This window comes from Dipodomys merriami, unplaced genomic scaffold (assembly GCF_024711535.1).
Source record: "Dipodomys merriami isolate MVZ:Mamm:240054 unplaced genomic scaffold, mDipMer1.0.p SCAF_2, whole genome shotgun sequence".
Lineage (NCBI taxonomy): Eukaryota > Metazoa > Chordata > Mammalia > Rodentia > Heteromyidae > Dipodomys > Dipodomys merriami.
Genome location: NW_027203381.1, coordinates 120052309 through 120063519, shown reverse-complemented (window position 1 = coordinate 120063519; position 11211 = coordinate 120052309). Strand labels below are relative to the sequence as shown.

Sequence of the window (11211 nt, the reverse complement as noted above, 5' to 3'; positions counted from 1 at the left end):
CTGGGATGACACAGCTAACTGTGCCTAGGTATCCAGATGGCATTATAAGAACAGACACACAAGAACAGGTTGGGTAAGCACAGGCATCCTTGCTCGCTGCGGACGCAGTTGCTCTGGGAGGAGACGGTGGTAAACAGCTCCTCGTGGACGGGTGGGAGTGTGACAGTTCCCCAGGTGCGGCTATGCCTGCGCTGCACTGATCTGTGCACGGCTGACTAGAGACGGACACGTCAGCACAGGCTAACTCGGGAGCACCCGTGCTCCCTTGAGACTCTGAGCCCCGCTCCTTTTTCCCAAGGAAGCAGGGTCTATTTCGTGAGTAATGTTGTTGCTAGGAAGTGTTGCTGCCATTTCCTAATTTCTTAACGACGAGACATCTGTGGTTAAACTGGAGCTGGCAGGAAACAGGCTCGAGGCGTGTAGAGCTGGAGTGGGAGGCTGTGAGAGAGTAAAGGCCAGAGAGCTCACGGAAGAATGTTCAGAAACGCCAAACCACGGCCCCGTGGGATCCCGCGGCATCCTGGGTCTCCTGGAGAGCAGAGGCTCCGAACCCACACGCTGTGACTTCCTGACGTGCCTGTTCAACACCGGATGCGTTTCCGCCAGCAGGAAATGGCAGGCTGAGGGTACCCCAGGAAGGGCACACACCAGCTGTGTCCCCAAGCAGGGAGATCCTGCTCTCCCACTGCTCACCACACCGGGGGCTAAGCCTTCCCCGGCGCCGTGAACTGCCGGGCACACGGGGCTCTGGCGGGCGGGGGCTTGGGGTGCCCTGGGGTGGGCAGGTGAAGGGTGAAAGGTCAACTGAGCATCAGCTGCAAGGGCTTCATGGAGCCAGGCTCCAAGAACACTACGGGAACGCGTGGGGAGCTAACTGGCCAGAGTCCCTCGTGGCTCTGCTTGGTGACCCTGCCTCGGCCTCCGTTGCCTTACCAGCTGTGCCTCGGTGGTGCTCTGCGACCACACGGGCTCACAGAGACCAGAACAGAGAACGACGCCACTCCGTGTTGTGTCCTCCAGGGCAAGGTGCTGAGGGCTTCTCTCGGCACAGACACAGGTGAGAGCCGCCACGGGGATTGTTCTGTGCTCTGCTGCCCCCAAACCACACGCCCTGTGCCGGTGCCACGTCCCTGAAGCCACATCTGAGCCACGGTGGCGCTGGTATGGGGGGGAGGGGTTCTAGGACAACAGAGCAGCGTGGAGTCTTCAGAGGGCTCCAGAGAGCAGCTCCGCCTCTGTGGACACCGACCCCAGAGCGGGGTGCCCGCCAGCCGGGGCCCGGCGTGAGCTACACACAAGACAGACCCAACACGGCTGTGCTTCCCTTCCGGAGATTTTTAGGGTCCGGGCTCTGCCTACAGGCATCTGCCGCACAGCCAGGAGTGGAGGTCGTGTGCCTGGCTACTGTCTCCTCTGGATGTCTGGGGCCTGTTCTGGGGCCAGCAAGTCCTCCTGTCCATCCGGACCCCGGCCTGGGCTCCCAGAACCATTCACACACCCCTTGGACAGAGCAGGCTTCCGGGCCAGCCGGGTTGCAGATGTGCATGCACAGAGACAACAGGGGTGAAGGCAAAAGCCCATCTGCTCCAAGAAGACATGATTAGGGGAAGGACACGGAAGGGTCATCAGATTTAGTCTTACGTGGCAAGAGGAGCTCGAAGATTCTGCTCCCTAGCAGAGGAAATCTCAGTCATTGTGATGCCGAGACCTGAAAATAGCAGACGTTCCCTGGACTTTTATTATCATATTGTTACTGTTGACCCGCATTATTGTTATTGTTGTTGTTCTCTGCTGTGCCTAATTTGTTCATTAAACTTTCTTACTGTAGGTTCAGGTGGCTCCTGGAGACCCAGGACTCCAGTGAGGGGTGGAGCACTATTGATCCCTGCTTCTGGGACCCCTGAGGTGTGGCTAAAGGGGACATGTGGTTCAGAGAGGCGGGGCAGGGGGAGGTGACACAAGCACAGTGAACGGATGTCCACGCGCAGGGCACCTGTTCATGGTACCAGCCTGCCTGCCATCCATTCCATGCCACAAGGACTGAAGGGGCTGCTGGTCTGTGCCTTCTGTGACCAGGCCCAGCAGCCCTCTGTCCCCAAGGTAGGGACAGAGCCCAGCGAGAAAGCCTGGCCCTCCAAAAGTGACCATGGCTGGTGTGCTGCCTGGTGGAAGCCTGGCGCTGGAGCAGCACCTGACGTCACTCTGTCCAGGCCTGCTGCCACCCAGATCCCAGGCCTCCCGCGGCGGTGCTGGACAGGCTGCCGAGAAGGAGCTGCCTGGGAGCCTGGGGGCTGGGGGCCGCTGGGTGTGGGTGTGGGTGGAGTGTGGGTGAACGGGGCTGACCCAGCCTGAAGACAGCAGAACACACAGCCCACGAGGCCTGGAGACGAGGCGGGGGCCAGGCCACGTGGGGAACAGAACACTCCCCAGTGGAGGACCATGTCTGTCTTTCAAATGTAGCCAACACAGCGAAACGGAAGCCAATCCTTGCAGCACAGGGGAAAAGGTTTATACAAAATACTTTATTAGCAGTCTTTATTTCTTAAAAGTCTCTAGCTTCGAATACGCATTCTGCACCCCCCTCTGCCCCGCTGGATATTGTCTTACGTCGCGTCACGTTCTACTTCAGCTGGCATTTGACAAAAGGCGCCCATCCCAATTTCTATGGTCTGCACCACAGGCACAAAATGAAAGAACATTCTCTGTCCTTCTTGGAGAGAAGGACAATGAAGGTTGACGCTGGTACGCTTCTGAGATGAATAACACCACGAGCACGCATGCCCAGAGCGGCCTTGTGCCCATGTGGACAGATGTATGGATAGAGATTCACACATGCACAGATGCGCATCTCCCTGGAGCCACGCTGCCCTACTAGAGTGTCCCCAGGAAGCTCACACCAGCCAGGCACCTCAGCCCTTCTCCACCAACACAGGAGTGAGTCCAGCCCTGGGCCACTAGGCCAGCCAGTGACACCCAGCGCAGGCGCTGAGGAGCTGGGGGCAGAGGTAGGACGCCTCCTCACCCCTCCGTGTCTGGTGGCAGAGAAAGGAACGGGACAGCTGCCAAAGTTGTGTGCATTCCATACCTGCCAAAGAATTTTCTAGAACATGTGTGTGTGTGATGGACACTGGCAGCTCAGCCAAGCCAAAGTTCAGGGACTGCAGTGGAGCTTGGAATGGGGTCCCCTGTGCCCTTCCCCGGCTCGGGGCCCCTGGTGGGCTGTGGAGCCCCGCCACCAGAGCCGCATGTCCATCCGTGAGATGCAGGGAGCGAAGGCTGAGCATGGGCCGCGAGCCAGGCTTGGGTGGGTCAGTGGAGGTCTGGTGAGCGGGTAAATGAACAGAGGAGCCTGTAGGGTATCTAGCACAGCATCTGGAACCTTCCACAAGGAACTATGCACAAGGTGCTGAATCCTGTAGGGTTTTTTCCTTCCTTTGGAGACACCCAGAGGCAGCTTCTGCTCCGAAGGAGGCTCCAGGTTTCTGGGGTGACCTTCCCCTCAAAGCTTTATGTTCCATTCCCTGGTCCTGATTGCCACTCAAGGGGACAAAAGCAGTGTTCACTGGCCATCCCTGTCCTGGACTGCCCCCCCGAGGGACCACTGGCCACTCAATTCCCCCATGGACTTGAGGGGGAGCAGAAGATGGAGAGGCAGTCAGAGCCTTGGGTGCAGGCCGAGGGGCAGCCCCGAGCGTCGAGCTCTCTCCTGCCGCGTAGCCGCATTTGGGGATCTCCATGCCCCTGTGCCAACCACCCTGGAGACCATGCAGCCTCCACCAAGGCTGAATCCTGCCTGTGGGCGGAGAGCCTCACAATAGGAAGTTCCCTAGGAGGAACTGGGGGGGTTTGAAGGGTTGGTTTGGGGTTGGACCCCAGGTTGGGAAAAAGCAGCAAGCGAGGATTGCTCCCTTGGGGCACTGAGTAAGGCATTTTAACAACTCCAAAAACTAGAAAGCAGAGGGAATGACGGACGTAAAGGTGCCGACACTGGCGTCCCGTCCACCCTGCCCGGGGAGATGCAGTGGGCACCCGTGCGGGGAGCGGGGCCGGGACGCAGCTCCCCCAGCAGAGCCCTGGCCCTTCCCTAGCCCACCAGAGCCGGCGAGCCACACTGCCCCATGGGGGGTGAACTGGGGGGAACCTCCAGCCCCCACCCCAATCTGCTTTGGTCAGCATGCTTTAAGAACAGTCCTGGGTCCTGTGTCTGCCAGCGGCCTTTGGCCTATTGTCCCCAGGTTCCGCCCCTCTGATCACATTCTTGTCTGTGCAAGGGTAACTACACTGCATCTGGAGTAGAACAGGACCCATGGAAGCATGAAGGCCTGAGGACAGAGCTCCCGAGGACCCGGTGCCCTCAGACACCAGAGTTTATACCTAGAAGCATCTCTAGGTTTTTCTGAAAAGGCTGAGAAGCAGCCCTCGCTCTCAGGGGCCAGGGAAGCCGTCTTTGGAGTAGGGATGGTGGCCCGCACATCACAGTCCTAGTAGATCCTGGCTTACAATCCGCCCTGATCAGAGCTGTGACCAAAGCTGCCAGCCCGGGCCTGGACACGTGGACAGTTCGGTGCGGGCCCACGCGTGGGGCCCCGAGGTGGGGTCACTGCCATGTTCTCCTCCCAGCTCCCTAGCTCACAGCCGTCACCGCACAGCCCACCTCTGCGCCGACTGTTTTATAAAGGCTAAGTTTGTCCCTGGTTAAAACTGAAGCTAGAAGACCAACCCCATGTTTGTAGAGAGCGTGTGAACTTAGCATGACTCTGTAATGTGCATTTCAATTGTGATTACTAAAAAAAAAAATCTGAAAATGAACAAAATAAAAAAGAAGCTCTGAGCATTTTCAAACCAAGTCCACATGGAAGGAAAATGCAGAGCTTTCCCTTGCTCAGGACACAGCCAAGCACTCCCAGAAGGACACCTCCAAGCTAGAGCCACCTTGAACGTGACCCAGTGCTGAGACGGAGAGGCCAACCGATCGTCTCACAAACAAATGCATTCTGTCACCAGAGACCTCGACTCTGGGACAACGGTGTTGTGGTAGAGGATGGCAGCATTTTCCTAAAGGTGACCTCCACCGGCCTGCCCGCCTCCCGGCCACTGCGGCTCACGCTGCCCCGGCCACCCCGTGGCCCAGCGCTCAGACACAGGCTCAGTGGAGGTAGTTAATGTGACAGAATGGAGGGTTAATGGTCCCCTAAGTCACTGGGGCTGATCTCCTGCACATTCTGAGCAAAAGGAAGGTGGTCAGAAAGCTAGGAAGAAGGAGGCGATTTTGCCTAACCAAAGAAGCACGTGAAAAAGGAAAGCGCCTGAAAGAGTTGGCCAACATCCTCTTAAGACTCTCAATCGACTCCATCTGAGCATGGCTCGCGTGATGGCATCTACCTCTCCACCGGAGCCGGCACCAACCGTGCACAAGTGCTGCCTGAAAGTGCGCACCACCCTGTGGCTAGGTTGAACCCCGTCTAGCTTTAAGCGAAGTGTTATTTACCCTGAATTACTCCTCAACAATTACTAAAAAGATAGAACTTTTTAAAAACAAGTGAAATTTATCGACTTTGGCTCAGAAAGTGACTTCCTCAGAAAAGAGGTGAAATTGAGAAGAAATCGCGAGAAGCAAAGTCACTGGAAGGCGTCTCTACACGGTCACGTCTGCTCCAGGACCGGCCCTCCCACCCCCGCGAGCTCCCGGGAGCAGCCCACGGCCCTCCATCCACGCGGGACTGACTGTGGGGGCCTGGGCGCCAGGAGAGACTTCCCAAGGAAGCCTCTTGTCACCAGCAGTGTTGCAGTATGAAGTCCTGCCCCAGGGGCAGTCTTCTGAATTCTGCACGTAAAAACAAAACAAAACAGAATAGAACAAAAATCCCAACCTTCCTACATCTTCCTAGTTCAAGCTAGAAAAGGTAAAGGAGAGAAGACTCAGCCCAGTCGGGCAGAGCAATGAGCCCTGGTCGCCACCACGCCGCATGGCTTCCAGGCTGGGTGGATGGTCTCTGAGTCCCCGGGCGCGGCGCACGCCGCCGCTCAGCAGTCCCGTGGCTGCAGTGTCTGGTTTGCCTCCTGGTGGCATCGGCGTGCTTTACCTCTCCGCCCGGATTTTGTACCTCAGGACAAAGTAGGCGATGAGGCGCAGGGAGATGAAGAAGATGCCCAGCACGATGAAGTCCAGGTAGAGCTTGGCATTCTCCACGTCCAGCTCCCGCAGAATGGCCTCCGACTTCTGGAAGTGGCACGTGTCGTCGATGTCACAGTGCAGATCTTCCCGGTCCAGGCCATAGATGGACAGGATGACGCCCTCAAAGCCATACCTGAGCAGGTGAGCACGGGCATGAGGGGAGGAACTCACCGGCTCACAGCCATCGCGGAAGCCCACCATGCTGCTGTCCGCTGGCTCCGAACTGGCCCCCCAGCCCCAGTGCTCCCCAACTCCTTTCCAGCTCCCCGATACAGGACGCCTTTCCTGGGAGCCCCCAGCAAAAGCCCCACCCGAAGGTGTTCATTCAGAGGGGATGTGGTCTCTTCGGGCCGGGCTGCTTTGTGTGCAATGGTGATCCAACAGCCCCGCACCCCCACTCCCCTGTCTGGCCTCAGCCTGGCCTGGGCAGAACAAAAGCACTGATTTTCACCTGAAAGACATGGCTCTCTCGTTTCCTGTCAGTGGCCAGCAGTCTAATTGTTGAAACTTGGTACAAAGGACTTTGTGTGGATCTTATTTTCCTGAACAATACACTTGGGTCTGAACTGACATTCTAGAAAAGTAGCACTTGTGAAGACTGTGTGTCACGTGGAATGGCTGAGGCTTGGGACGAAGGTGGTGGGTAAAGCTCTGGAGATGGGCACTGCCCGCAGGGGGCTAGGGGCAGGGTTCAGGGGCGCTCAGCGAGGGAAGACACCAGGGCTGGGCCTCAGCTGCCACTTGGCAGATCCCGGATGTTTCAAGGATGACCTGTTACATTTGAAATGCTATGTATCCAAACAAATTCCCGGAAATGGCAGCATTTTTCTGTATTGGTGGTCGTGGTGGTTTGTTTTCTGTATTGGTGGTGGTGGTGGTTTGTTTTCTGTATTGGTGGTGGTGGTGGTTTGTTTTCTGTATTGGTGGTGGTGGTGAAGTTTGTTTTTGCTTTGGTATTTTTCCCTTTGAGGGGGGGGGGAAGTGGATACAGAAAGGGAGGGGGGAAGGGTGAGCAAATGCAGTCAAGCTACTCAGCATGCATTGTGTGGAAAATGACCTGTGCAAGTGACTTGTAGGCAGGAATGGGAGGGAAACTGGGGGAAAGCAGAGAAGGGGGTGACATTGTCCAAAAAGACATGGACTCATCAAGTACAACACCTTGATAATAGCCATGAAATTATACTTTCAAAAGACCTGTGTTCCACTGTGTTTCTTACCTGCGTTCCACTGGTTTTGCAACCAGGGCTTGTGCAAAGTGCTCTTCACATAAACTATGGACACATGCACACACACACACACACACACACACACACACACACACACACACACACACACACACACACACACACACACAACCACCATCACCACCACCACCACCACCACCAAGGCAGCTCTCAAACACCTAGAATGTGAGGGTACACTACGGCTTTAGGTGTGACTCAAAAGTGTGTGTGGGTGAGGGCAGGTCACACTAAAACATGCAGGATTGCGACCATCAGCGTCAGCGTCACACTTGGAAGACAGCTAAGACCTGGCTTCTGTGAATACCTGTTCCCTACGGTGGTCTCGTGTGTCAGCCCTAAGTTCCTGAGCCATCCCAACCTCCTTCCCACCTGACGTGGGAGATGTAGGACCTCCCTCCCCACCTCCCGCTTGCTTCCTGACATAGAGGTAGGACCCCCTCTCCCTGCCTCCCCACCACCCCCTCCCGCATGCTACCTGACGTAGGAGATGTAGGACATCCACTGCAAGTAGGTTGGGATGGTGTCAAAGCTGACGAAGAAGCCCGAGAAGAGCAGGACAGGAATGGCTGTCACGGGACCCACAAACGTCGCCACCTAGAGCAGGGCAGACACAGCAAACTCACAAGGGAGCTCACCACGTCCACCCGGGGACCCTGTGGAGTCGTCAGCTGGAACGAGGCCCCAAGGGACCCCCGTGCTGCCGCCAGGTGCCAGGACGGCTGGCAGGCCTCCAGACCCCTCCTCCAGCCACCTGTGGTCTCCCCACAGCGCCCTCCAGGGGTGCCAGCCTCAGTGGGCACCTCCTGCCTGCGGCCAGGCCTAGCAGCTGGTATGGACACCGCCAGAGCACGAGGCCCAGAGGACCTGGGAACGAATCACCACCAGTGACTGGCTGCATCAGTGAGGGGTGGGGCCTGTGTGTGGTATTGTGCATTGCGCAGTGCTGTGTAATGTGTGCACAGTGTTGTGCATGTCCTATGCGGGTGGCTCACTATGGCTGTTTGGTGTGTGTATGTATGTGATGTGTAGATAGCGCACAGTGTATGGTACCTGTGTCTTCAATGCACACGTGTGTGACGTGCTGTGTATGTATGTGTGATGCCTGGATCGCATGTACTGTGTGGTGTGTATAATACATGTGGGTGGCGTGTGTAGGTGTGTGTTGTGCACAGAGGCAGTATGTTTTCTCTGTGTGTTTGTATGGTATGCAGCGACACTCCTCAGGCAGCATCTGGGATGGGTCTGGGTGGGGGAGGTGGCGCAGACCCTGGGCTCAGCCACTTCTGACAGCACAGAGCACCTGTGTCTGGTACCCAGCATCTGGGCTGCATGGTGGAGCCCTGCCCCGGGTCCTTGGGGAGGGGGTGTGTGTGTGTGTGTGTGTGTGTGTGTGTGTGTGTGTGTGTGTGTGTGTGTGTGTGTGTGTGTGTGTGTGTGTGTGTGTGTGTGTGTGTGTGTGTGTGTGTGTGTGTGTGTGTGTGTGTGTGTGTGTGTGTGTGTGTGTGTGTGTGTGTACCAGGCAGAAGGAGCCACCAGTTCCCATACCAGCAGCCTCTGAGGTAGCAGGCTGGGCCAGGCTCTGTGCTGGGAACAGGTGAAGCATAGAACCCAAAAGCTTCAGCCTCCCAGAAGAGAGAGGGATAGGGAGAGGAAGGAGAGAGGGAGAGAAGGGAGGGAGGGAGGGAGGGCGGGCTGGGGGCAGTGGGAAGGTCAAGAATAGGGTAGCACCCGAGGGGCTGTGAGGGACCCAGGGCTGCACCCCATGTGGGGGCAGCACAGTGGGCTCAGAGGAGGGAAGATCTGATGCGTCACAAGGTGGCTGGCGCTGTGGGCTCCAGACCAGCGACAGGGGACCGCGGTGTGGAGAGGGGCGAGGACTGCGGGCAGGTGAGTTCCAGAAACTCCTTTGGAGCACCCTCTTTCCCCCTGTGGCAGACCCCAGGCCCTTACTGGCCACTAGTGGGCTCCAGAGATGAACCCAGATGCTCATGGTGCCCAGCATGGGACCTGGGGAGCCCTCACATTTGGGGGACACGGAGGAACCATGTTCTTGGGGGGGGTGAGGTCAGGCTGAGTGGCCCTGGGCATGGCAGAGGGAAACCAGCTGCAGAGGCTGTGGGGCTGAAGGTTGGGATGGGGTAGAGCAGGGTTCCGGAGGAGGGGGGGGGGAGAGGAAGAGGAGGAGGAGGAGGAAGAGGAGGAGGAGAGGCTGGGGGTGGGTGGGAGCAAGGGCACGCTGTGTGGGGCTGGGAGAGACCTCCAGAAGCAGCACCCCACACCCACGGGCTGGGGGACCCTGAGAAATTGCCTTGCCTCTCTGATCCTCTCTTGTAAAACAGCGTTTCTGCCACAAGATGCTCAAAATACCCCCCATACCCCCACTCTCTGCTGTGAGGTCAGCAGTCCTGACCAGGACAGCGCCCCTCCTCCCTGAAGCGGGCCGGGCTGAGCTGCCGGGCAGACTCAGGGCAGAGCTAAGGAGAAGGGCGGTGGGGTAGGGTGGGGCTGTGCCCCGGGGGAGCAGCCAGGGGCAGCCCCCCCCAGCTCCCCCCGACCAGGGGAGCCCGGCCCATGGCTTCCTGGCTGGCACCTGCAGCGATGTGGAGGCAGCCCCGATCAGCAGCCCCAGGGACTGGGCCACCAGCGATGTCATGGTGCCCAGCGCAGCGAACAGAACGAAGCGCACGGCGTCAGACGGCTGTGACGTCATCCAGTACACGATACTGCAGTAAGCCACCGGGAACATGATCTGCGGACCGGAGCCCCCGTCATGCTGGGAGCCGCTCAGGCCCGGCCACCTGCCCTTCACCCGGAGCCCAGCGGCAGCCCCGGGGCAGGCATGCCTCCCTCCTCCCTTCCCACCCCCCATTCTTTCAGGGACGGGCCGCCGCCCGCCTGGCAGGGCACACCTGCCTCCCTACAGAGTCGCCAGCTCACGCACCTGGAAGGGGACATCGGCCATGGTCTTGGCTAGGTAGTATGCCTTCAGGCTGTACCAGTAATTCAGGTGTTCCCGCAGGAAGACGCCCATCTCCAGGGGGACTGGGACCCAGAAAGTGGGGGAAGACATAGGGGAAGAAAAGAAATGTCAGGTGGGCACCGCTAGAAAGCCCAGCGCTCTCACAGGTGGCCCGGGGCTGAGCTGTGTGCTGTCCACCAGCGGGGGTTTGGTTTGGTTCGGTTTACGAAGAGGGATCCGCGGGCTGGGGAAATGGCTGGTTGCTTCTACAGGCCATGAGGAGAACGCGGGTGGAGCACAAGCATGCCCCCCCTCCCCACGGCCAGTTCTGGTCCCGCTGGGTTCCCCGGCTCTGCCACCAGCCCTGGCGGCAGGGTCTTGGAGGAGGTGTTCATGCCAGAGTCCTACAGGCAGCAGCTTTGTACCCAGCAGCCCCGGGGCCCGGGGTCGGCTCTGCACACACCGGAGCTGTGTGGAAGCCCATGTGGATGAGCTGGGCAGCGCCCAGGGCCAGCGAGGGCCACCCCAGCAGCTGACCTTGCCGTGCCCACATGGGACACGCGATGGACTCCCCCCCCCCCCCCCCCCCCCCCCCCGCCTCAGGAGAGAGTCCATCCCAGGGCTTAAACATGGTATTTTCTTATCCTATGTCATAAAACCTCTTTGTCAGCACCTAAGATGGAATCTGGAAAATCTAATACCAGAGTTGGGCGTATTGGTGCAAGCCTGTAAACCCTAGCTACATGGGAGGGACAGGTAGGAGGCCTGCAGTTGGAGGCTGGCTGGATGAAAATGGGAGGGAAGGAAGGAGGAGGTTGGGGAAAGAGGGAGGG

General features: G+C 58.3%; 1 protein-coding gene across 2 annotated transcripts in view; it reads right to left on the bottom strand.

Moving 5' to 3' along the window:
• Window positions 1-2502: 2502 nt before the first annotated feature.
• Window positions 2503-11211, bottom strand: part of Abcg1 (ATP binding cassette subfamily G member 1) — a 50203-nt gene continuing 41494 nt past the window's right edge. For both annotated transcript variants that reach the window (XM_070030759.1, XM_070030760.1), the window contains exons 12-15: window positions 10361-10461; window positions 10010-10168; window positions 7895-8013; window positions 2503-6308 (exon numbers count right to left, since the gene is read on the bottom strand). In XM_070030759.1, coding sequence (XP_069886860.1) covers window positions 6080-6308; window positions 7895-8013; window positions 10010-10168; window positions 10361-10461 — 608 coding nt within the window. In that variant the 3' untranslated portion in view covers window positions 2503-6079. The remainder of the gene's footprint in view (window positions 6309-7894; window positions 8014-10009; window positions 10169-10360; window positions 10462-11211) is intronic.